The following is a 27,451-nucleotide window of genomic DNA, read 5'->3' as shown; positions in this document are numbered from 1 at the left end:
AGTATATTTCGTACCTAGGGCCGAAAATGAGGTTTTGCCGGCTCGAGATAGTTTTTAAGTTCGAGACGAAGTCGAGAACTTAAATCGATCGAGAGCTGCAAAACCATTTTGGTCCGTGGTACGAACGCTATTTTTCACCACACTATACCCTATTACCACTATTCACCACTATAATAATGCACACTGATAGTCAAAACAACTACAACTTTAAGGTTACGTGAAGAAACAATTTGAGGAATCAGCAAAAATAAAAATTAATAGTTGCCAGGCAACGGTGACAATAACACAATTCTATTGCAATGCTATGGATTTTGATTGTGTATTTAAAATGCATTCATGTTTTAAGTAAGTAAGCGGGCAGCTGATTTTGCGGCCCCGGCCTGTAAAAACCTGCTCGGTCCCCAAATTACGATGACAGCTGGCATGGCCAGCAAAACGTAACTTTCAGCCACCAATTAACGTATGTAATACAGCCAAAAACATCATAGTGTGGTGAAATAGTATATTTCGTACCTAGGGCCGAAAATGAGGTTTTGCCGGCTCGAGATAGTTTTTAAGTTCGAGACGAAGTCGAGAACTTAAATCGATCGAGAGCTGCAAAACCATTTCGGTCCGTGGTACGAACGCTATTTTTCACCACACTATACCCTATTACCACTATTCACCACTATAATAATGCACACTGATAGTCAACACAACTTCAACTTTAAGGTTATGTGAAGAAATAATTTGAGGAATCAGCAAAAATAAAATAAATAGTTGCTAGGCAACGGTGACAATAACACAATTCTATTGCAATGCTATGGATTTTGATTGTGTATTTAAAATGCATTCATGTTTTAAGTAAGTAAGCGGGCAGCTGATTTTGCGGCCCCGGCCTGTAAAAACCTGCTCGGTCCCCAAATTACGATGACAGCTGGCATGGCCAGCAAAACGTAACTTTCAGCCACCAATTAACGTCTGAAATACACCCAAAAACATCATAGTGTGGTGAAAAATGGGTTTTATGTTCGATGAGCATTTTGTGTGCCCTAATAACAACTCGTTTAGGCAACGTCAGTATTTTACTATAGATGCAATGTAAACTTAAAATAGTAGTGTACCCCAGTAGGCACATAATTAATGACTTAAAAATGATTCAATTAAAAAAAAACTTACAAAAATAAAATACTGAGAAAGGATTAATTTGTTTGTGTTTCTTGGCTGCAGGATTACTGTAACGAGCGTATTATTCAGTTACAAGTGTAGGGTATAAGTATACAATTGCATATAAAGAGTGAGTATTCGGTAATAACGAGAAGGTTATAAGATAACATAGTAACAATCAGTAAAATAAGATTTTATTTTGATATATAAACCATAAATGTTCTGAGTAGGACAGTTCCGAATTGCTTTTTAGATTTATTACCGTATAGTTGGAGAGTTTTGATCGATTTTCACGAGCTATTTAACGTCTTTCATAGTTACCTTATATTTCTTTATAAAACACCTAATTCAGACTTATCATTTTGTGAATGAAGTTAAATTAAAACATCACCTATTATGTTATCTATTAAGTAGCTTTAGTTATATGTCAGAAGTATAATTTCGCCACTGATGATTATCGTTTATTACTCATTATTGAGAGGTTGGACGTCGATAGTATATCCTGTTATGCATTTCACCTTGATAATTAGTAAGTATACCAAGAATAGTGTTTTTACATGAGTAAGACGGCTGAAACCTTTATCTAAGAAAAATTGAGCCAAAGTATGTTTTTGTATCTTTTAAGACTAATGTAGTTAAACACAGACGTGTTAACTCGTATAATGGGTTTTAATGCATAAAAATATACTATATAATAGCTTTTTACCTTTAACACTTCTTTTGCAACTTAATTGATGGCCTTTGAATTAAAGGCACACAAATCACTAGTTACGATCAACTTGTTTTAAGTGAATAATTATGATATTATTGACCTTTGTATTGTTCTCTAAAATTGTCTTAGATTCTAATCATGCATAAATAATTTCAGATAATTACAAAAAGATTTACTTGATTTGGAACTCTGAGTTGTATATAAGGCAAATACCAACGAGTTCCGATTTTGCTCCTCTGATTTGCAACAAAGAAAGTAAAGGCCAGATGCTACGGTCACACCTGTTTCAACGATCCAGAGGTATTGATTGTTGACTGAACTTTTTTCATAACAAGTTATACATATTTTATAGGGAAAACACAAACTATAGGAGTGATTTGTTGCTGGACGTTGAATAGCTCAAAATCAAAACTCAAGAAAACTAAAACAAATACACTTATCAACGATGCAAAGGCTATTAAAACTTAAATTTCACGATTAATATAACGATATCAACTGTGAGACTAGTAAAAAAATAACATAAATAACTTTACGTTTAAGGTATTTGTATAAAGTAAATAATTATAAAATTATTTAATAAAAAAAATTTAAAACTGTAAAATTGTGACTTTTTTCCTTATGTCTTAGAATACACTTGACAAAAATATACATCAGAAAAAATAATTCTTCAAATATTAAATCTTTGGAAACATGTACGATTCCAAATCGTTACCTACAAAAGTAGTCCTTGACGTGATTCCTTACTTACACAATGCTTACGGAAGAAGCCCATTTCCGCTAGCAGATCAAATCCTTGTAACTCGCTCCTGAACTACCTAAAGATTTCTGATATTCGCCCAATATCTACCAATATTGGACTACTTGGATGCTTAAGATGTAAGATATATCTTTTACAGATTTGTATGGTGTGGATTATATAACTAGAATATTAACTGAAGTAGGCATTTCACATTTTGTGAAAGCAGAATACAGCGTAATAAAAAAAATTGGTTTAGTAAAGCCCAATTGTATTGGGGTAGTAGTGTGCTAAATGTATATATTTTTTATCATCAAGGATCTAAACATTTCTGAAAATGTTGCAAAAAGCGTAGAATACAATATTTAAGACTGATATTATTGTATTGTGTAGGCAATGTCTTGCGATATCACGAAATCTGTCTTACGTAACAATGTTCCATAAACGTTCGAAAATTATGAACCTAAATACATTATTTACTAAATACATTAAACAGTGTCGGTCATGTTCCAGCTAATTTTAATAGGCCAAAGAGATATTCGTGGTTTTTGTTTATTTATTGACACCAGAAAATAAACTATGTCCTTTTCAATTTCATAGACAACAATCATTTCATTCCGTCCTGTTCAGAAACTAAGTTCCTGGGCGTTCACATTGACAGCCAGTTGAAATTCACACCCCACGTAGATTCTATTTGTAATAAATTGAGTTAAAATATATTCTTATTAAGAAATTTCGCAACATTTATAGGGTCTAAAGTTCTAGTGGTGGCTTACTACGGGCTGGTTTTTCCTTTTCTTTCATATGCAGTTGCAGTTTGGAGACATCAGTGTATAAATTCTAAAATAGTTTTTAAAACTACAAAAGAGAGTCATTAGAACAGTTTTTAAGAAGCGTCGTAAATTCCCTGTAAAACACTTTTTGCTAACTATAAAATTATTACTTTTCGTCCATCTAAACTGTCTTGTATTTGTTAAGACAAATATCGACCTTTTTCAAAATCTGTCTCACCCTATCTCCTATAGTTTGACAAGCCGGTCTAAAACCCAAAACAGCTTTTTTTGAAAATCACTTGTTTTACAGTGGCATTCAACTGTTCAATGCACTGCCCACTCCCCTGAAGATGGATAGTGTGGACAAATTTGGCAAAGGGGTTAAGTGTCTTCTTGTGTCACCCTGTTCTTACAGTGTTGAAGACTTTTTAAGAAAACAATGATCTTTGGTTTTTAGATTTTATCTATAAAAAACTATTGATTTCATTTGTTAAAGAGACATTTTGTTGACGCTATTATGCAGTTTGTAACTGTCAAAAATAATGATATTTGAGTTTGAGTTTGAGTATAAACAGTTAGTGAGATATTTGAAAAAAAACTATTGCAAGGGATACACGGTTTTGTTTATGAAGAAGCCATTTATTCAAACGAGTTCAGTCTGAAATCGTTATACAGAGGATCAGTGAAGCTCCAGAGAGATCTAAAATTTGCATGAAGCTGTTTTCCTAAGAGATTTCAATACCACGTAAACAGACACATACACTTTTATGTGATACATATCAATTTCAAAGAATATATCTAAATTGTTCGTCTCATATAATTGAAACTGGTATTATACCATAAGATCAATGTTTTTATATAATTAAACTTGGTGCCTTGATAAAAAAAGCGTTACCCTGCACTAATTTTGGTTTGGATGAAATTTGGTTTGAAGGTGTAAGGCGGGATAAATTCGAATGAGTTCACGAACTTGCATGATCGGACCGGACGACTGGGCCATGGGAACAGGGTTGTACGGGGGGGGGGGGGGGGTGGTATGGGGTAAAAATTTGTTTTGAAAAGAGAGGTTTGAAGTTTTCAGGTATGCTTACAGTACTTAACAAACAAACTTTTTACAGGATTGTCAAAAATTTTAGGAAACCAGAATGTAAGAAACCGAAACTGGGAGACCTTACATACTACTTAGAGAGACAATTACTTTTTATTTGAGCTTGCTAAAACACCATGTTAAATCTAATTTACAACAAACTTGAGTGGAAAGTTTTTCGAGTGCAGTAAAGGTATTTGCACTCGCGATATATTTTTCTTAAGGTTACTATAATGTATATTAATTAGTCTTTAAGAAAATTAACATGGTTTTAGGTTAGGTTAAATCCAAGCGTTGAACGACACGAAAAACGCTGCACCGTATTCGTAGTATCTTTAGGTGTTCCAACTTATTTTCAAGCGTACACGTAAAAGCACAACGTTTTGTGTTGTTTGGTTGGAATACTGGAGTGCGGCAAAATGAATGCGGCAAAAGAAAATGAGTGTAGCAAAAGTAAGTAAATGCAACAATTAGCCACTTGGCGTGCTATAATCAGTGCAAGAAAGCCCAATTCGTCAGGTAACTGTAGGAAAAAGGATTTTTCGTTTCATTTAATTTCATTTGACAAGTATAGGATTAAATATTTTGGTATATTTTCACTACTTTTTGTAATGCAAGTGACCTAGGGAGGTTGAAGGTTTCATACGAGATTACTAGTAAATGTTGATGGAATACATGTGCATGTGGGCAATTTATAAATATGATAACTATTTTAAATTATTGAACAATTTACTTTCTTTTATTTTATGCATCAACAGTTTGGCTAACAAAGTTCAACATAGATTGAGCACTTATTTAGTAAACGTAGATTTTTAAATGGACGCATTCAAAATAAACGATGTTTAAAAGCGGTAAACCAAAACTACAGGTGCCTAAATACGTTACTTTTATTATGAAGCATAGTTATACATAAGTAAATGATAGAATTAAATACCAAAATAGTAAAAAAATACATGATCGTAAATTTATTTGTTCACTTAAAACGCACAAACATACTGTTAATTGCTTAATGGGAATAAGCCGAAACCAATCATCAGGATAATGGGATGTAATGCACTCTGCCTGTGATTTAAAAGGATCACCTAAATGATCCAATCAGTATGTGTGAATCAATTATAGTTACCCAAAGTCATAAATATTCTAGTAGTAATTTCATTGTAGTTCATACGTGTGTAACGATCCCTCATATGCATATTTTCAACATTCTTACATTGAAAATTCTTCATAAACATTCACGTTTATAGATCAAATATAAATTAGAGTCACCACTGGTTTAAAGTAGCAACTGAGGAATTCTTCGGATACTTAAGTTCAAATTGTACCATTTAGATTACTTTTAGCAATGCAATAGAGTGATGAAATAGGTCTCAGCCCAAGTTTATCTGTGGAACTATCGCAAAAACATGACTATGAAATTTCTATGCGTAGATGACGTCACTTAAATATATTTATAATTAATATTTTGATATTCTCATTAAGTTAAATCAAATTTACACTTTTATCATATGAAAAATATAATATACGATTGTATAATGACAGTCAGTAATAGTTTAAATAAATAAAAACTAAAATAACACCTGACTTCATTGACATTTATTATTATATTACTTCTCTTAAAATTACAAATAATGTTTTTAATTAGGAATCAGGATGGTACAAACACGTTTTATTAGAATTATAAATACAAATTAGTACAAACATCTATATTCATCTTACTCTAGAACAGTAGTTTGAACTTTAATCACTAGGAGAAGAGAGATCCATGCACTCATTTCGCCAATCTGTCATGGCGACGGTGTACTTGCTGAGGTGAGATAAAAACACATCCCTATCACACGGCGAAGCACAAGCAGGTAGCTCGATCACCTCCGGGGGGCTGTAGCTGTGAACTCTGCCGTCAATCTTCAGTACCTACACAAGTTTGATGAGTATAGTATAATACTGTGCTTACTACGGTGAGGTAAAACACATGTTTATCACTCGGTGAAGGAGAAGCAGGTAACTCGATCACCTCCAGGGGGCTGTAGCTGTGAACTCTGCCGTCAATCTTCAGTACCTACACAAGTTTGATGAGTATAGTATAATACTGTGCTTACTACGGTGAGGTAAAACACATGTTTATCACTCGGTGAAGGAGAAGCAGGTAACTCGATCACCTCCAGGGGGCTGTAGCTGTGAACTCTGCCGTCAATCTTCAGTACCTACACAAGTTTGATGAGTATAGTATAATACTGTGCTTACTACGGTGAGGTAAAACACATGTTTATCACTCGGTGAAGGAGAAGCAGGTAACTCGATCACCTCCAGGGGGCTTTAGCTGTGAACTCTGCCGTCAATCTTCAGTACCTACACAAGTTTGATGAGTATAGTATAATACTGTGCTTACTACGGTGAGGTAAAACACATGTTTATCACTCGGTGAAGGAGAAGCAGGTAACTCGATCACCTCCAGGGGGCTTTAGCTGTGAACTCTGCCGTCAATCTTCAGTACCTACACAAGTTTGATGAGTATAGTATAATACTGTGCTTACTACGGTGAGGTAAAACACATGTTTATCACTCGGTGAAGGACAAGCAGGTAACTCGATTAACTCCAGGGGGCTGTAGCTGTGAACTCTTCCGTCAATCTTCAGTACCTACACAAGTTTGATGAGTATAGTATAATACTGTGCTTACTACGGTGAGGTAAAACACATGTTTATCACTCGGTGAAGGAGAAGCAGGTAACTCGATTAACTCCAGGGGGCTGTAGCTGTGAACTCTGCCGTCAATCTTCAGTACCTACACAAGTTTGATGAGTATAGTATAATACTGTGCTTACTACGGTGAGGTAAAACACATGTTTATCACTCGGTGAAGGAGAAGCAGGTAACTCGATTAACTCCAGGGGGCTGTAGTTGTGAACTCTGCCGTCAATCTTCAGTACCTACACAAGTTTGGTGAGTATAGTATAATACTGTGCTTACTACGGTGAGGTAAAACACATGTTTATCACTCGGTGAAGGAGAAGCAGGTAACTCGATTAACTCCAGGGGGCTGTAGCTGTGAACTCTGCCGTCAATCTTCAGTACCTACACAAGTTTGATGAGTATAGTATAATACTGTGCTTACTACGGTGAGGTAAAACACATGTTTATCACTCGGTGAAGGAGAAGCAGGTAACTCGATTAACTCCAGGGGGCTGTAGCTGTGAACTCTGCCGTCAATCTTCAGTACCTACACAAGTTTGATGAGTATAGTATAATACTGTGCTTACTACGGTGAGGTAAAACACATGTTTATCACTCGGTGAAGGAGAAGCAGGTAACTCGATTAACTCCAGGGGGCTGTAGCTGTGAACTCTGCCGTCAATCTTCAGTACCTACACAAGTTTGATGAGTATAGTATAATACTGTGCTTACTACGGTGAGGTAAAACACATGTTTATCACTAGGTGAAGGAGAAGCAGGTAACTCGATTAACTCCAGGGGGCTGTAGTTGTGAACTCTGCCGTCTATCTTCAGTACCTACACAAGTTTGATGAGTATAGTATAATACTGTGCTTACTACGGTGAGGTAAAACACATGTTTATCACTCGGTGAAGGAGAAGCAGGTAACTCGATCACCTCCAGGGGGCTGTAGCTGTGAACTCTGCCGTCAATCTTCAGTACCTACACAAGTTTGATGAGTATAGTATAATACTGTGCTTACTACGGTGAGGTAAAACACATGTTTATCACTCGGTGAAGGAGAAGCAGGTAACTCGATCACCTCCAGGGGGCTTTAGCTGTGAACTCTGCCGTCAATCTTCAGTACCTACACAAGTTTGATGAGTATAGTATAATACTGTGCTTACTACGGTGAGGTAAAACACATGTTTATCACTCGGTGAAGGAGAAGCAGGTAACTCGATCACCTCCAGGGGGCTGTAGCTGTGAACTCTGCCGTCAATCTTCAGTACCTACACAAGTTTGATGAGTATAGCATAATACTGTGCTTACTACGGTGAGGTAAAACACATGTTTATCACTCGGTGAAGGAGAAGCAGGTAACTCGATCACCTCCAGGGGGCTGTAGCTGTGAACTCTGCCGTCAATCGTCAGTACCTACACAAGTTTGATGAGTATAGCATAATACTGTGCTTACTACGGTGAGGTAAAACACATGTTTATCATTAGGTGAAGGAGAAGCAGGTAACTCGATCACCTCCAGGGGGCTTTAGCTGTGAACTCTGCCGTCAATCTTCAGTACCTACACCAGTTTGATGAGTATAGCATAATACTGTGCTTACTACGGTGAGGTAAAACACATGTTTATCACTCGGTGAAGGAGAAGCAGGTAACTCGATTAACTCCAGGGGGACTGTAGCTGTGAACTCTGCCGTCAATCTTCAGTACCTACACAAGTTTGATGAGTATAGCATAATACTGTGCTTACTACGGTGAGGTAAAACACATGTTTATCACTCGGTGAAGGAGAAGCAGGTAACTCGATTAACTCCAGGGGGACTGTAGCTGTGAACTCTGCCGTCAATCTTCAGTACCTACACCAGTTTGATGAGTATAGCATAATACTGTGCTTACTACGGTTAGGTAAAACACATGTTTATCACTCGGTGAAGGAGAAGCAGGTAACTCGATTAACTCCAGGGGGACTGTAGCTGTGAACTCTGCCGTCAATCTTCAGTACCTACACAAGTTTGATGAGTATAGCATAATACTGTGCTTACTACGGTGAGGTAAAACACATGTTTATCATTAGGTGAAGGAGAAGCAGGTAACTCGATCACCTCCAGGGGGCTTTAGCTGTGAACTCTGCCGTCAATCTTCAGTACCTACACAAGTTTGATGAGTATAGCATAATACTGTGCTTACTACGGTGAGGTAAAACACATGTTTATCACTCGGTGAAGGAGAAGCAGGTAACTCGATTAACTCCAGGGGGACTGTAGCTGTGAACTCTGCCGTCAATCTTCAGTACCTACACCAGTTTGATGAGTAAAGTATAATACTGTGCTTACTACGGTGAGGTAAAACACATGTTTATCATTAGGTGAAGGAGAAGCAGGTAACTCGATCACCTCCAGGGGGCTTTAGCTGTGAACTCTGCCGTCAATCTTCAGTACCTACACAAGTTTGATGAGTATAGTATAATACTGTGCTTACTACGGTGAGGTAAAACACATGTTTATCACTCGGTGAAGGAGAAGCAGGTAACTCGATTAACTCCACGGGGCTGTAGCTGTGAACTCTGCCGTCAATCTTCAGTACCTACACAAGTTTGGTGAGTATAGTATAATACTGTGCTTACTACGGTGAGGTAAAACACATGTTTATCACTCGGTGAAGGAGAAGCAGGTAACTCGATTAACTCCAGGGGGCTGTAGCTGTGAACTCTGCCGTCAATCTTCAGTACCTACACAAGTTTGATGAGTATAGTATAATACTGTGCTTACTACGGTGAGGTAAAACACATGTTTATCACTCGGTGAAGGAGAAGCAGGTAACTCGATCACCTCCAGGGGGCTGTAGCTGTGAACTCTGCAGTCAATCTTCAGTACCTACACAAGTTTGATGAGTATAGTATAATACTGTGCTTACTGCGGTGAGGTAAAACACATGTTTATCACTCGGTGAAGGAGAAGCAGGTAACTCGATTAACTCCAGGGGGACTGTAGCTGTGAACTCTGCCGTCAATCTTCAGTACCTACACCAGTTTGATGAGTAAAGTATAATACTGTGCTTACTACGGTGAGGTAAAACACATGTTTATCACTCGGTGAAGGAGAAGCAGGTAACTCGATTAACTCCAGGGGGACTGTAGCTGTGAACTCTGCCGTCAATCTTCAGTACCTACACCAGTTTGATGAGTAAAGTATAATACTGTGCTTACTACGGTGAGGTAAAACACATGTTTATCATTAGGTGAAGGAGAAGCAGGTAACTCGATCACCTCCAGGGGGCTATAGCTGTGAACTCTGCCGTCAATCTTCAGTACCTACACAAGTTTGATGAGTATAGTATAATACTGTGCTTACTACGGTGAGGTAAAACACATGTTTATCACTCGGTGAAGGAGAAGCAGGTAACTCGATTAACTCCACGGGGCTGTAGCTGTGAACTCTGCCGTCAATCTTCAGTACCTACACAAGTTTGGTGAGTATAGTATAATACTGTGCTTACTACGGTGAGGTAAAACACATGTTTATCACTCGGTGAAGGAGAAGCAGGTAACTCGATTAACTCCAGGGGGCTGTAGCTGTGAACTCTGCCGTCAATCTTCAGTACCTACACAAGTTTGATGAGTATAGTATAATACTGTGCTTACTACGGTGAGGTAAAACACATGTTTATCACTCGGTGAAGGAGAAGCAGGTAACTCGATTAACTCCAGGGGGCTGTAGCTGTGAACTCTGCCGTCAATCTTCAGTACCTACACACGTTTGATGAGTATAGTATAATACTGTGCTTACTACGGTGAGGTAAAACACATTTTTATCACTCGGTGAAGGAGAAGCAGGTAACTCGATCACCTCCAGGGGGCTGTAGCTGTGAACTCTGCCGTCAATCTTCAGTACCTACACCAGTTTGATGAGTAAAGTATAATACTGTGCTTACTACGGTGAGGTAAAACACATGTTTATCACTCGGTGAAGGAGAAGCAGGTAACTCGATTAACTCCAGGGGGACTGTAGCTGTGAACTCTGCCGTCAATCTTCAGTACCTACACCAGTTTGATGAGTAAAGTATAATACTGTGCTTACTACGGTGAGGTAAAACACATGTTTATCATTAGGTGAAGGAGAAGCAGGTAACTCGATCACCTCCAGGGGGCTTTAGCTGTGAACTCTGCCGTCAATCTTCAGTACCTACACAAGTTTGATGAGTATAGTATAATACTGTGCTTACTACGGTGAGGTAAAACACATGTTTATCACTCGGTGAAGGAGAAGCAGGTAACTCGATTAACTCCACGGGGCTGTAGCTGTGAACTCTGCCGTCAATCTTCAGTACCTACACAAGTTTGGTGAGTATAGTATAATACTGTGCTTACTACGGTGAGGTAAAACACATGTTTATCACTCGGTGAAGGAGAAGCAGGTAACTCGATTAACTCCAGGGGGCTGTAGCTGTGAACTCTGCCGTCAATCTTCAGTACCTACACAAGTTTGATGAGTATAGTATAATACTGTGCTTACTACGGTGAGGTAAAACACATGTTTATCACTCGGTGAAGGAGAAGCAGGTAACTCGATTAACTCCAGGGGGACTGTAGCTGTGAACTCTGCCGTCAATCTTCAGTACCTACACAAGTTTGATGAGTATAGCATAATACTGTGCTTACTACGGTGAGGTAAAACACATGTTTATCATTAGGTGAAGGAGAAGCAGGTAACTCGATCACCTCCAGGGGGCTTTAGCTGTGAACTCTGCCGTCAATCTTCAGTACCTACACAAGTTTGATGAGTATAGCATAATACTGTGCTTACTACGGTGAGGTAAAACACATGTTTATCACTCGGTGAAGGAGAAGCAGGTAACTCGATTAACTCCAAGGGGACTGTAGCTGTGAACTCTGCCGTCAATCTTCAGTACCTACACCAGTTTGATGAGTAAAGTATAATACTGTGCTTACTACGGTGAGGTAAAACACATGTTTATCATTAGGTGAAGGAGAAGCAGGTAACTCGATCACCTCCAGGGGGCTTTAGCTGTGAACTCTGCCGTCAATCTTCAGTACCTACACAAGTTTGATGAGTATAGTATAATACTGTGCTTACTACGGTGAGGTAAAACACATGTTTATCACTCGGTGAAGGAGAAGCAGGTAACTCGATTAACTCCACGGGGCTGTAGCTGTGAACTCTGCCGTCAATCTTCAGTACCTACACAAGTTTGGTGAGTATAGCATAATACTGTGCTTACTACGGTGAGGTAAAACACATGTTTATCACTCGGTGAAGGAGAAGCAGGTAACTCGATTAACTCCAGGGGGCTGTAGCTGTGAACTCTGCCGTCAATCTTCAGTACCTACACAAGTTTGATGAGTATAGTATAATACTGTGCTTACTACGGTGAGGTAAAACACATGTTTATCACTCGGTGAAGGAGAAGCAGGTAACTCGATCACCTCCAGGGGGCTGTAGCTGTGAACTCTGCCGTCAATCTTCAGTACCTACACAAGTTTGATGAGTATAGTATAATACTGTGCTTACTGCGGTGAGGTAAAACACATGTTTATCACTCGGTGAAGGAGAAGCAGGTAACTCGATTAACTCCAGGGGGACTGTAGCTGTGAACTCTGCCGTCAATCTTCAGTACCTACACCAGTTTGATGAGTAAAGTATAATACTGTGCTTACTACGGTGAGGTAAAACACATGTTTATCACTCGGTGAAGGAGAAGCAGGTAACTCGATTAACTCCAGGGGGACTGTAGCTGTGAACTCTGCCGTCAATCTTCAGTACCTACACCAGTTTGATGAGTAAAGTATAATACTGTGCTTACTACGGTGAGGTAAAACACATGTTTATCATTAGGTGAAGGAGAAGCAGGTAACTCGATCACCTCCAGGGGGCTTTAGCTGTGAACTCTGCCGTCAATCTTCAGTACCTACACAAGTTTGATGAGTATAGTATAATACTGTGCTTACTACGGTGAGGTAAAACACATGTTTATCACTCGGTGAAGGAGAAGCAGGTAACTCGATTAACTCCACGGGGCTGTAGCTGTGAACTCTGCCGTCAATCTTCAGTACCTACACAAGTTTGGTGAGTATAGTATAATACTGTGCTTACTACGGTGAGGTAAAACACATGTTTATCACTCGGTGAAGGAGAAGCAGGTAACTCGATTAACTCCAGGGGGCTGTAGCTGTGAACTCTGCCGTCAATCTTCAGTACCTACACAAGTTTGATGAGTATAGTATAATACTGTGCTTACTACGGTGAGGTAAAACACATGTTTATCACTCGGTGAAGGAGAAGCAGGTAACTCGATTAACTCCAGGGGGCTGTAGCTGTGAACTCTGCCGTCAATCTTCAGTACCTACACACGTTTGATGAGTATAGTATAATACTGTGCTTACTACGGTGAGGTAAAACACATTTTTATCACTCGGTGAAGGAGAAGCAGGTAACTCGATCACCTCCAGGGGGCTGTAGCTGTGAACTCTGCCGTCAATCTTCAGTACCTACACCAGTTTGATGAGTAAAGTATAATACTGTGCTTACTACGGTGAGGTAAAACACATGTTTATCACTCGGTGAAGGAGAAGCAGGTAACTCGATTAACTCCAGGGGGACTGTAGCTGTGAACTCTGCCGTCAATCTTCAGTACCTACACCAGTTTGATGAGTAAAGTATAATACTGTGCTTACTACGGTGAGGTAAAACACATGTTTATCATTAGGTGAAGGAGAAGCAGGTAACTCGATCACCTCCAGGGGGCTTTAGCTGTGAACTCTGCCGTCAATCTTCAGTACCTACACAAGTTTGATGAGTATAGTATAATACTGTGCTTACTACGGTGAGGTAAAACACATGTTTATCACTCGGTGAAGGAGAAGCAGGTAACTCGATTAACTCCACGGGGCTGTAGCTGTGAACTCTGCCGTCAATCTTCAGTACCTACACAAGTTTGGTGAGTATAGTATAATACTGTGCTTACTACGGTGAGGTAAAACACATGTTTATCACTCGGTGAAGGAGAAGCAGGTAACTCGATTAACTCCAGGGGGCTGTAGCTGTGAACTCTGCCGTCAATCTTCAGTACCTACACAAGTTTGATGAGTATAGTATAATACTGTGCTTACTACGGTGAGGTAAAACACATGTTTATCACTCGGTGAAGGAGAAGCAGGTAACTCGATTAACTCCAGGGGGCTGTAGCTGTGAACTCTGCCGTCAATCTTCAGTACCTACACAAGTTTGATGAGTATAGTATAATACTGTGCTTACTACGGTGAGGTAAAACACATGTTTATCACTCGGTGAAGGAGAAGCAGGTAACTCGATTAACTCCAGGGGGCTTTAGCTGTAAACTCTGCCGTCAATCTTCAGTACCTACACAAGTTTGATGAGTATAGTATAATACTGTGCTTACTACGGTGAGGTAAAACACATGTTTATCACTCGGTGAAGGAGAAGCAGGTAACTCGATTAACTCCAGGGGGCTGTAGTTGTGAACTCTGCCGTCAATCTTCAGTACCTACACTAGTTTGATGAGTATAGTATAATACTGTGCTTACTACGGTGAGGTAAAACACATGTTTATCACTAGGTGAAGGAGAAGCAGGTAACTCGATTAACTCCAGGGGGCTGTAGTTGTGAACTCTGCCGTCAATCTTCAGTACCTACACTAGTTTGCTGAGTAAGTTCAAAGTTGTACTTGAAAGTAACATTGGTCAATGGGTCTTTTCCCCCACAACTGTACACACACTACACACCTACCTCTACTTGATACCCCGAAGGCAGCTGGGGATTGCTATGCAGTTCTACCAACAGTGAGGTGGCAGACCAAGGCATCAGCTGATCTCCCAGACCCAGAGCTGCCAAAACACACATCAGAGTCAGGTCGTTGCCCACGTGGAGTGTCGCTCGCAAAGAGTCTTCCTTGTCTGAACGAGACTTTCGCTTCAGCAGATCCGCTATCTTGTCCAAAAGCATACCTGAAAAGGGAAAGAGTACATCAAAATTCTTGTGAAAATTTAAGGAAGATTAACACTTTAAGGGATGATTTTAACTGATCATTAACAATGGGCCAAATATCTAAGAGTGTCATAGGTAAACAACAGTTTTATGTGACTGTCAGAGAATGTTATTATTTTTTTTTTTAATAAATATAAAAAAAGTATTATTTATTTTTGCTTGGAACATATGGGTGGGCATAACCAGTGACTACACCAAAAACATAGGTTTTACGCCAAAGTTAAAGCCAAGCCTACATCAAAATCCAGTATACTAGTAGAAAATATGAAAAGTTTTGCAAAACTTTGGAGGCCACAATGATTTAGCCAAGTTAACTAAACTAGTTTCTTACAACTTATAATTGAAAAAGAACCCATTTGTTGAAGGGATATCCAAATCACAATTCTTTGTTGTTAACAAAGAACTACAATTTGTGTTATTAAAAGTAAATTGGAATAAAATGTACATATAAATAAAAAACAATAATACAAATAAAAAAAATAATTAAAATTAAATTTAAATTTTCTTTAACAGGAAATTTGCATTTATCAATTATAATATACTAACACTCAGATATGTTCAACGTTCGTATAATAACAAGGCGAATCCCAACCTTTATATTATACAGCCGGATGTGTAACTAGTAACGTATACTAATGTTTGGGCACTTCTAGATGAGCTAGAGACGTGAAATTTTCGGTGTTTTGAAGGTCTAGTGCCCAGACCCCCGGGAAAAATGTGAAAAGTGGCATTTTCCTCTTCCAACCCCCCCTAAATTAACGATTTTCCCCCCATGTTATTCTTATGGGAAATAACGTTGAAAAACACCAATTTTCGTACGCTCATCTGAACCGTTTAGAAACGTGCTAGAGACTTGGAATTTGCGTAGTATTGTACTATGGGATCTTAAATTACCGGTAATATCCTTAAAAACCCCATTTTCAAAATTCTACCCCCCCCAAAAAAATCCATAAAAATTTCGGTTTTCGGAAAAACATGTTTTTTTAAAACGGCTGTAGCTCGAAAACCGTAAGAGCTAGAATCGATTTGAGGAAAAATCGTGAGTTCGAAATTAAATTTTCTACAAGACAGTTTTGTCTGAGAAGGCGTCATATCGAAATTCGCACTCCTTCACCTTCAAAAAACGCTCTAACTCCAAAAATTGAGAAAATCCTCTATTTTTTACGTGTTTTTAATTTTTAAAACGACTTTTCGTATATATATTTCTACTTTTTATGCTCCCAACATTTAAAGGAATGTCCCTAGAGTGACCTTCAATAATTTTAACCTACAAAAAAAATTCAAAATGGCGGATTTTTAATAAAAAAGATTGTTTTTTAATGTATTTCTTATGGAGAATTAACATGCGTCGACAGGCAAACTAGACGTAAACGTCAGTAGGTGAAATATGGGCGTTTGGTGACAGAAAAAACATTTTTGTCACTTCTAGAGTAGCTAGCGAGCTGAAATTTTTGTTTAAAGGTTCGTCTGGGTACCAAACCACCCAGAGAGTCCCAAAATTTAGTTTTTCCAACTGAAACCCGCCAAAAGAAATCCCGTAAAACCCTAGTTTTTTTTGGGAAAAACAGGTTTTTTTTAAAACTGCTGTAGCTTGAATACGGTAAGAGCTAGAATCAATTTGAGGGAAAATCGTAGGTTCAGAATTAAATTTTCTACAAGACAGTTTTCTTTAAGAAGGGGTCATATCGAAAATCTGACTCCTTCACATTCAAAAAACGCCCTAATTCGAAAAATTGTAAAAATTCTTGATTTTTTGGTGTTTTTAATTTATAAAACGACTTTTCGTACATATATTTTGTACTTTTTATGGTCTTAACGTTAAAAGAAAGTCCCTTGAGTGACCTTCTATAATTTTAACATACTAAAAAATTTTAAATGGCGGGTTTTTATTCAAAAAGGTACTTTTTAACGCTTTTTTAACTTTTTTTTAACTAATTATTATGGATATTTAGACCAATACCATTCTAACCCCCCCCCCCCACCCCTCTTTCATCCCCATTAAAAAAAAGGTAACCATTAGCAACAGGGTGCAGCACTAATATTTTTTTTAAATCTATGACAATAGCTAATTTGCAACCAAAAGGTGAGTGAGCGTAGCGAACGAGCTAACCTAAAGGCAAGTGAGCGCAGCGAACGAGCTCCAACCTAAAGGTGAGTGAGCGTAGCGAACGAGCTAACCTGAAGGCAAGTGAGCGAAGCGAACGAGCTCCAACCAAAATGTGAGTGAGCGTAGCGAACGAGCTAATCTGAAGGCAAGTTAGCGCAGCGAACGAGTTCCAACCTAAGGTGAGTGAGCGTAGCGAACGAGCTAACCTGAAGGCAAGTGAGCTCCAACCTAAAGGTGAGTGAGCGAAGCGAACGAGCTAACCTGAAGGCAAGTAAGCTCCAACCTAAAGGTGAGTGAGCGTAGCGAACGAGCTAACCTGAAGGCAAGTGAGCGCAGCGAACGAGCTCCAACCGAAAAGTGAGTGAGCGTAGCGAACGAACTAGGCTGAGGGCAAGTGAGCGCAGCGAACGAGCTAACCTGAAGGCAAGTGAGCGCAGCGAACGAGCCCCAACCTAAAGGTGGGTGAGCGTAGCGAACGAACTTCAACCAGGATTTGATTGAGCCATGCGTTTAGTTAAATTTTTTCCATCTCCACCCCAAATTCGTGTTTAAACCTGAAATTTTACCTTTTTTCCCTATTTTTGGTGATTTTTGACTACGCAAGGGGTCCATTCTTCATGTCGATAATTTTTACCAACCCCCCGCCCCCGAAGGGGGCTTAAGATTATTTAAAAATATTATTTTACCTCACTCTAACTCCTAAGACTTTATATCGATGCTTATTGATGTGAAGAAAGTTTTAGAGGTTGTGACTTAGCAAATTTAATTCATCATAGCACCGGCCCTACATCGAGACTCTAACATGCCAAGACTGGTTTGGTTTGCACTAAACAACCTCCCCTATGGAATACTTCGCAACTGCCAAGTTATCACTACGTCTTTTACGCAAAAAGCAAAAATGTTTCCGGACAACATCCTGTCCCCCGTGACAATTTCTCATCACGGCTACTATTAAAAGGGGGCCTAGTCTAATTAACTATACAGCCCGATGTGTAACTGACTGATCAGGTATACTAATGTTTGGCACTTCTAGATGAGCTAGAGACTTGAAATTTTCGGTGTTTTGTAGGTCTAGTGTCCAAACCCCCGGAAAAATTCCGAAAAGTAGCATTTTCCCCTTTCAACCCCCCCTAAATTGACAATTCCCCCCCCCTATGTTATTCTTATGGAAATAACATAGAAAATTCCCGACTTTGGTAAGCTCATCTGAACCGTTTAGAAAAGTGCTAGAGACTTGAAATTTGCGTAGTATTGCACTATGGGATCTTATGTTACCGGTGAAATTCGTAAAAACCCCATTTTCAAAATGCAACCCCCCCAAAAAAATTCCATTAAAAACGCCCTTTTTTGGGGAAAACATGTTTTTTAAAACAGCTGTAGCTCAAAAACGGTAAGTGCTAGAATCGATTTGAGGAAAAATCGTGAGTTTGGAATGAAATTTTCTACAAGACACCATTACGCGTTTTCGAAAATCGCACTCCTTCACCTTCAAAAAACGCCCTACTTCCAAAAATTGTGAAAATGCTCGATTTTTTTACGTGTTTTTTAATTTTTAAACGACTTTTCGTTCGTATATTTGTACCTTTTATGCTCCCAACATTGAAAGGAAAGTGCCTCAAGTGACCTTCTATAATTTTAACGTACTAAAAAAAATTAAAAATGGCGGATATTCAATAAAAAATATTATTTTTAACGTATTTCTTATGGAGAATTAACATGCTACGACAAGCAAACTAGAAGTAAACGTCAGTAGGTGAAATATGGGCGTTTGGCGACAGAAAAGCATTTTTGTCACTTCTAGAGTTGCTACGGAGCTGAAATTTTTTGTAAAGGTTTGTCTGGGTACCAACCATCCAGAAAGTCCCAAAATTTAGTTTTTTCCAACCGAAACCCATTAAAAGAAATCCCTTAAAACCCTAGTTTTTGGAAAAACACGTTTTTTTTAAAACTGCTGTAGCTCGAAAACGGTAAGAGCTAGAATCGAATTGAGGGGAAATTGTAGGTTCAGAATTAAATTTTCTACAAGACACTTTTCTCAAATAAGGGATCATATCGAAAATCTGACTCCTTCACCTTCAAAAAACGCCCTACTTCCAAAAATTGTGAAAATGCTCGATTTTTTTACGTGTTTTTAATTTTTAAAACGACTTTTAGTTCGTATATTTGTACTTTTTATGCTCCCAACATTGAAAGGAAAGTGCCTCAAGTGACCTTCTATAATTTTAAACGTACTAAAAAAAATTAAAAATGGCGGATATTCAATAAAAAATATTATTTTAACGTATTTCTTATGGAGAATTAACATGCTACGACAAGCAAACTAGAAGTAAACGTCAGTAGGTGAAATATGGGCGTTTGGCGACAGAAAAAGCATTTTTGTCACTTCTAGAGTTGCTACGGAGCTGAAATTTTTTGTAAAGGTTTGTCTGGGTACCAAACCATCCAGAAAGTCCCAAAATTTAGTTTTTTCCAACCGAAACCCATTAAAAGAAATCCCTTAAAACCCTAGTTTTTGGAAAAACACGTTTTTTTAAAACTGCTGTAGCTCGAAAACGGTAAGAGCTAGAATCGAATTGAGGGGAAATTGTAGGTTCAGAATTAAATTTTCTACAAGACACTTTTCTCATAAACGGGATCATATCGAAAATCTGACTCCCTTCACCTTCAAAAAACGCCCCTACTTCGAAAAATTGTGAAAATTCTTGATTTTTTTGGTGTTTTTAATTTATAAAACGACTTTTCGTACATATATATGTACTTTTTATGGTCTTAACGTTGAAAAGAAAATCCTTTGAGTGACCCTTCTATAATTTCAACGTGCTAAAAAATTTAAAATGGTGGGTTTTCATTCAAAAAGGTAGTTTTTAACTCTTTTTTAACGTATTCCTTATAGAAGATTAACATGCTTATACACGCAAACGAGATCTAAATGTAAGTAGGTGAATTATGGATATTTAGACCAATCCCATTCTAACCCTCCCTCTTTCATCCCCATCAATAAAATTTTACCATTAGCAACAGGGTGCAGCCCTATTATTTTTTTAAATTTATGACAATAGCTGATTTGCAACCAACAGTTGAGTGAGCGTAGCGAACGAGCTAACCTAAAGGCAAGTGAGCGCAGCGAACAAGCTCCAACCTAAAAGTGAGTGAGCGTAGTGAACGAGCTAACCTAAAGGAAAATGAGCGCAGCGAACGAGCTCCAACCTAAAGGTGAGTGAGCGTAGCGAACGAGCTAACCTGAAGGCAAGTGAGCGCAGCGAACGAGCTCCAAACTAAAGGTGAGTGAGCGTAGTGAACTAACTTCAACCAGGATATAATTGAGCCATGCGTTTAGTTTAATTTTTCCCATCTTTCCCACCATAAATTCGTGTTTAAACCTGAAATTTTACCTTTTTTTCCCTATTTTTGGTGATTTTTACTGCGCAAGGGGTCCATTCTTCATGTCGACAATTTTTACCAACCCCCCGCCCCCGAAGGGGGCCTAAGATTATTTTAAAATATTATTTTACCTCACTCTTACTCCTAAGACTTTATATCGATGCTTATTGATGTGAAGAAAGTTTTAGAGGTTGTGACTTAGCAAATTTAATTCATCATAGCACCGGCCCTACATCGAGACTCTAACATGCCAAGACTGGTTTGGTTTCCACTAAACAACCCCCCTATGGAATACTTCGCAACTGCCAAGTTATCACTACGTCTTTTACGCAAAAAGCAAAAATGTTTCCGGACAACATCCTGTCCCCCGTGACAATTTCTCATCACGGCTACTATTAAAAGGGGGCCTGGGGGCGGAGCCCCGTAATAAAATACCCTTTATGAATTACCTAGCAACTGCTAAGTTATCATAATATTTAGACGCTGAAAACATTCCTAGACAAAATATTGTCCCTGAGGTAATTTCCAACTATCCCCCAACCAAAAAAGGGGGCCTGGGGGCGGAGCCCCCAGCGAGCCAAAGGCGAGTCTAATTAACTATACAACCCGATGTGTAACTGACTCATTGACTCATCAGGGATACAAATCTTTACCCACTTCTAGAATAGCTACGGGGTTGAAATTTTGCACGAATTTAGGTATTGGTCTTAAACCACCAGGAAAATTGCCAAAAGTGACATTTAAAAATTTTAACCCCCCTAAAAAAATTCAAAATGGCGGATTTTTGAAAAGTGCGAAAAAGGCGTTTTTTTAAAACGTTTATTGTGCTTAAACCGTTGGTCTAATCAAAAAACGGAGCACACTTACTGTATTTAGAATTAAACGAGCTACAATTTTATAATATAAAGTTTCTTTCTATCTCCACCCCTTCCCCCCTATATTTCGCTCTAAACACAAAATTTTGGAATTTTTCATCATGTTTTTTTGTTTAAACGTCCGTTGCGGCTCAACCGTAGGTCTGATAAAGAAACGGATAGCATCTTCTCAACTTAACTTTTGACGATCTACAACTTTGTAATTTAACATTTTTTTCCATCTTCACTCCTTCACCCCCAAATTCACGCTTAAACTTGAAATTTTGCCATTTTTTCTTGTTTTTCGGGGGGTCAGTTGCCCTGGAGTAGGTTAAAATCGGTTTTGGGTATGTTTGACCTATTACTTGTTTTTAAATATGCCTAAAGTTCATCCTTAACCGTTTTCGGAATTTTCACTCACCCTACTTAACCCTCAAAATTGGGGGGATAATTTGAGTTAAAATAAAAAATCCCGATTTTGAAGATTCTCGTCAACTAAAAATTATATAAACACAAGATTATATATAAACAAACAAATGTTTTGTATACAACATTTTATGGTGTACATTTAGTTCAATGGCGCTTTTTACCTATCTACACTCAAACCCCCTCAAAAAACCCCATTTCGATAGTTGTGTCCTTGGAATTTAGGAATTAGCCTACTTACACACTCATATTAGCGCTAGAACATTGAAATTTAGTTAAATATATGACAATAGCTAATTTGCAACCAAAAGGTGAGTGAGCGTAGCGAACGAACTAACCTGAAGGCAAGTGAGCGCAGCGAACGAGCTCCGACCTAAAGGTGAGTGAGCGTAGCGAACGAGCTTACCTGAAGGCAAGTGAGCGCAGCGAAGGAGCTCCAACCTAAAAGTGAGTGAGCGTAGCGAACGAGCTAACCTGAAGGCAAGTGAGCGCAGCGAACGAGCTCCAACCTTAAGGTGAGTGAGCGTAGCGAACGAACTTCAACCAGGATTTGATTGAGCCATGCCTTTAGTTTAATTTTTTTCCCAACTCCACCCCAAATTCGTGTTTAAACCTGAAATTTTACCTTATTTTCCCTATTTTTGGTGATTTTTACTGCGCAAGGGGTCCATTCTTCATGCCGATAATTTTTCTCAACTCCCCGCCCCCGAAGGGGGCCTAAGATTATTTTAAAATATTATTTTACCTCACTCTAACTCCCAAGACTTTATACCGATGCTTATTGATGTGAAGAAAGTTTTAGAGGTTGTGACTAAGCAAATTTTATTTATCATAGCACCGGCCCTACATCGAGACTCTTACATGTCAAGACTGGTTTGGTTTGCACTAAACAACCCCTATATGGAATACTTCGCAACTGCCAAGTTATCACTACGTCTTTTACGCAAAAATGTTTCCGGACAACATCCTGTCCCCCGTGAACATTTCTCATCACGGCTACTATTAAAAGGGGGCCTGGGGGCGGAGCCCCCAGCGAGCACAAGGCGAGTCTAATTAACTATACAGCCCGATGTGTAACTGACTGATCAGGTATACTAATGTTTGGGCACTTCTAGATGAGCTAGAGACTTGAAATTTTCGGTGTTTTGTAGGTCTAGTGTCCAAACCCCCGGAAAAATTCCGAAAAGTAGCATTTTCCCCTTTCAACCCCCCCTAAATTGACAATTCCCCCCCTATGTTATTCTTATGGGAAATAACATAGAAAATTCCCGACTTTGGTAAGCTCATCTGAACCGTTTAGAAAAGTGCTAGAGACTTGAAATTTGCGTAGTATTGCACTATGGGATCTTATGTTACCGGTGAAATTCGTAAAAACCCCATTTTCAAAATGCAACCCCCCCAAAAAAATTCCATTAAAAACGCCCTTTTTTGGGGAAAACATGTTTTTTTAAAACAGCTGTAGCTCAAAAACGGTAAGTGCTAGAATCGATTTGAGGAAAAATCGTGAGTTTGGAATGAAATTTTCTACAAGACACTATTATGCGTTTTTCGAAAATCGCACTCCTTCACCTTCAAAAAACGCCCTACTTCCAAAAATTGTGAAAATGCTCGATTTTTTTACGTGTTTTTAATTTTTAAAACGACTTTTCGTTCGTATATTTGTACCTTTTATGCTCCCAACATTGAAAGGAAAGTGCCTCAAGTGACCTTCTATAATTTTAACGTACTAAAAAAAATTAAAAATGGCGGATATTCAATAAAAAATATTATTTTTAACGTATTTCTTATGGAGAATTAACATGCTACGACAAGCAAACTAGAAGTAAACGTCAGTAGGTGAAATATGGGCGTTTGGCGACAGAAAAAGCATTTTTGTCACTTCTAGAGTTGCTACGGAGCTGAAATTTTTTGTAAAGGTTTGTCTGGGTACCAAACCATCCAGAAAGTCCCAAAATTTAGTTTTTTCCAACCGAAACCCATTAAAAGAAATCCCTTAAAACCCTAGTTTTTGGGAAAAACACGTTTTTTTAAAACTGCTGTAGCTCGAAAACGGTAAGAGCTAGAATCGAATTGAGGGGAAATTGTAGGTTCAGAATTAAATTTTCTACAAGACACTTTTCTCAAATAAGGGATCATATCGAAAATCTGACTCCTTCACCTTCAAAAAACGCCCTACTTCCAAAAATTGTGAAAATGCTCGATTTTTTTACGTGTTTTTAATTTTTAAAACGACTTTTAGTTCGTATATTTGTACTTTTTATGCTCCCAACATTGAAAGGAAAGTGCCTCAAGTGACCTTCTATAATTTTAACGTACTAAAAAAAATTAAAAATGGCGGATATTCAATAAAAAATATTATTTTAACGTATTTCTTATGGAGAATTAACATGCTACGACAAGCAAACTAGAAGTAAACGTCAGTAGGTGAAATATGGGCGTTTGGCGACAGAAAAAGCATTTTTGTCACTTCTAGAGTTGCTACGGAGCTGAAATTTTTTGTAAAGGTTTGTCTGGGTACCAAACCATCCAGAAAGTCCCAAAATTTAGTTTTTTCCAACCGAAACCCATTAAAAGAAATCCCTTAAAACCCTAGTTTTTGGAAAAAACACGTTTTTTTAAAACTGCTGTAGCTCGAAAACGGTAAGAGCTAGAATCGAATTGAGGGGAAATTGTAGGTTCAGAATTAAATTTTCTACAAGACACTTTTCTCAAATAAGGGATCATATCGAAAATCTGACTCCTTCACCTTCAAAAAACGCCCTACTTCGAAAAATTGTGAAAATTCTTGATTTTTTTGGTGTTTTTAATTTATAAAACGACTTTTCGTACATATATATGTACTTTTTATGGTCTTAACGTTGAAAAGAAAATCCTTTGAGTGACCTTCTATAATTTCAACGTGCTAAAAAAATTTAAAATGGTGGGTTTTCATTCAAAAAGGTAGTTTTTAACTCTTTTTTAACGTATTCCTTATAGAAGATTAACATGCTTATACACGCAAACGAGATCTAAATGTAAGTAGGTGAATTATGGATATTTAGACCAATCCCATTCTAACCCTCCCTCTTTCATCCCCATCAATAAAATTTTACCATTAGCAACAGGGTGCAGCCCTATTATTTTTTTAAATTTATGACAATAGCTGATTTGCAACCAACAGTTGAGTGAGCGTAGCGAACGAGCTAACCTAAAGGCAAGTGAGCGCAGCGAACAAGCTCCAACCTAAAAGTGAGTGAGCGTAGTGAACGAGCTAACCTAAAGGAAAATGAGCGCAGCGAACGAGCTCCAACCTAAAGGTGAGTGAGCGTAGCGAACGAGCTAACCTGAAGGCAAGTGAGCGCAGCGAACGAGCTCCAAACTAAAGGTGAGTGAGCGTAGTGAACTAACTTCAACCAGGATATAATTGAGCCATGCGTTTAGTTTAATTTTTCCCATCTTTCCCACCATAAATTCGTGTTTAAACCTGAAATTTTACCTTTTTTCCCTATTTTTGGTGATTTTTACTGCGCAAGGGGTCCATTCTTCATGTCGACAATTTTTACCAACCCCCCGCCCCCGAAGGGGGCCTAAGATTATTTTAAAATATTATTTTACCTCACTCTTACTCCTAAGACTTTATATCGATGCTTATTGATGTGAAGAAAGTTTTAGAGGTTGTGACTTAGCAAATTTAATTCATCATAGCACCGGCCCTACATCGAGACTCTAACATGCCAAGACTGGTTTGGTTTCCACTAAACAACCCCCCTATGGAATACTTCGCAACTGCCAAGTTATCACTACGTCTTTTACGCAAAAAGCAAAAATGTTTCCGGACAACATCCTGTCCCCCGTGACAATTTCTCATCACGGCTACTATTAAAAGGGGGCCTGGGGGCGGAGCCCCGTAATAAAATACCCTTTATGAATTACCTAGCAACTGCTAAGTTATCATAATATTTAGACGCTGAAAACATTCCTAGACAAAATATTGTCCCCTGAGGTAATTTCCAACTATCCCCCAACCAAAAAAGGGGGCCTGGGGGCGGAGCCCCCAGCGAGCCAAAGGCGAGTCTAATTAACTATACAGCCCGATGTGTAACTGACTGATCAGGTATACTAATGTTTGGGCACTTCTAGATGAGCTAGAGACTTGAAATTTTCGGTGTTTTGTAGGTCTAGTGTCCAAACCCCCGGAAAAATTCCGAAAAGTAGCATTTTCCCCTTTCAACCCCCCCTAAATTGACAATTCCCCCCCCTATGTTATTCTTATGGGAAATAACATAGAAAATTCCCGACTTTGGTAAGCTCATCTGAACCGTTTAGAAAAGTGCTAGAGACTTGAAATTTGCGTAGTATTGCACTATGGGATCTTATGTTACCGGTGAAATTCGTAAAAACCCCATTTTCAAAATGCAACCCCCCCAAAAAAATTCCATTAAAAACGCCCTTTTTTGGGGAAAACATGTTTTTTTAAAACAGCTGTAGCTCAAAAACGGTAAGTGCTAGAATCGATTTGAGGAAAAATCGTGAGTTTGGAATGAAATTTTCTACAAGACACCATTATGCGTTTTTCGAAAATCGCACTCCTTCACCTTCAAAAAACGCCCTACTTCCAAAAATTGTGAAAATGCTCGATTTTTTTACGTGTTTTTAATTTTTAAAACGACTTTTCGTTCGTATATTTGTACCTTTTATGCTCCCAACATTGAAAGGAAAGTGCCTCAAGTGACCTTCTATAATTTTAACGTACTAAAAAAAATTAAAAATGGCGGATATTCAATAAAAAATATTATTTTTAACGTATTTCTTATGGAGAATTAACATGCTACGACAAGCAAACTAGAAGTAAACGTCAGTAGGTGAAATATGGGCGTTTGGCGACAGAAAAAGCATTTTTGTCACTTCTAGAGTTGCTACGGAGCTGAAATTTTTTGTAAAGGTTTGTCTGGGTACCAAACCATCCAGAAAGTCCCAAAATTTAGTTTTTTCCAACCGAAACCCATTAAAAGAAATCCCTTAAAACCCTAGTTTTTGGGAAAAACACGTTTTTTTAAAACTGCTGTAGCTCGAAAACGGTAAGAGCTAGAATCGAATTGAGGGGAAATTGTAGGTTCAGAATTAAATTTTCTACAAGACACTTTTCTCAAATAAGGGATCATATCGAAAATCTGACTCCTTCACCTTCAAAAAACGCCCTACTTCCAAAAATTGTGAAAATGCTCGATTTTTTTACGTGTTTTTAATTTTTAAAACGACTTTTAGTTCGTATATTTGTACTTTTTATGCTCCCAACATTGAAAGGAAAGTGCCTCAAGTGACCTTCTATAATTTTAACGTACTAAAAAAAATTAAAAATGGCGGATATTCAATAAAAAATATTATTTTAACGTATTTCTTATGGAGAATTAACATGCTACGACAAGCAAACTAGAAGTAAACGTCAGTAGGTGAAATATGGGCGTTTGGCGACAGAAAAAGCATTTTTGTCACTTCTAGAGTTGCTACGGAGCTGAAATTTTTTGTAAAGGTTTGTCTGGGTACCAAACCATCCAGAAAGTC

At 38.3% G+C, this 27,451-nt stretch overlaps 1 protein-coding gene across 1 annotated transcript in view; it reads right to left on the bottom strand.

Moving 5' to 3' along the window:
• Positions 1–6,106: 6,106 nt before the first annotated feature.
• Positions 6,107–27,451, bottom strand: part of LOC128994967 (lysosomal acid phosphatase-like) — a 54,337-nt gene continuing 32,992 nt past the window's right edge. The window contains exons 6-7 of the mRNA XM_054419824.1: positions 14,885–15,102; positions 6,107–6,365 (exon numbers count right to left, since the gene is read on the bottom strand). Of these exons, the coding sequence (XP_054275799.1) occupies positions 6,192–6,365; positions 14,885–15,102 (392 nt within the window). The 3' untranslated portion in view covers positions 6,107–6,191. The remainder of the gene's footprint in view (positions 6,366–14,884; positions 15,103–27,451) is intronic.

The sequence above is a fragment of the Macrosteles quadrilineatus genome, unplaced genomic scaffold (assembly GCF_028750875.1).
Source record: "Macrosteles quadrilineatus isolate MER2022 unplaced genomic scaffold, UCM_ALF_1.0 Scaffold_5__1_contigs__length_97177068, whole genome shotgun sequence".
NCBI classification, from domain to species: Eukaryota; Metazoa; Arthropoda; class Insecta; order Hemiptera; family Cicadellidae; genus Macrosteles; species Macrosteles quadrilineatus.
The sequence above is the reverse complement of the archived record's forward strand: the minus strand, read 5'-3'. Positions and strand labels throughout refer to the sequence as shown.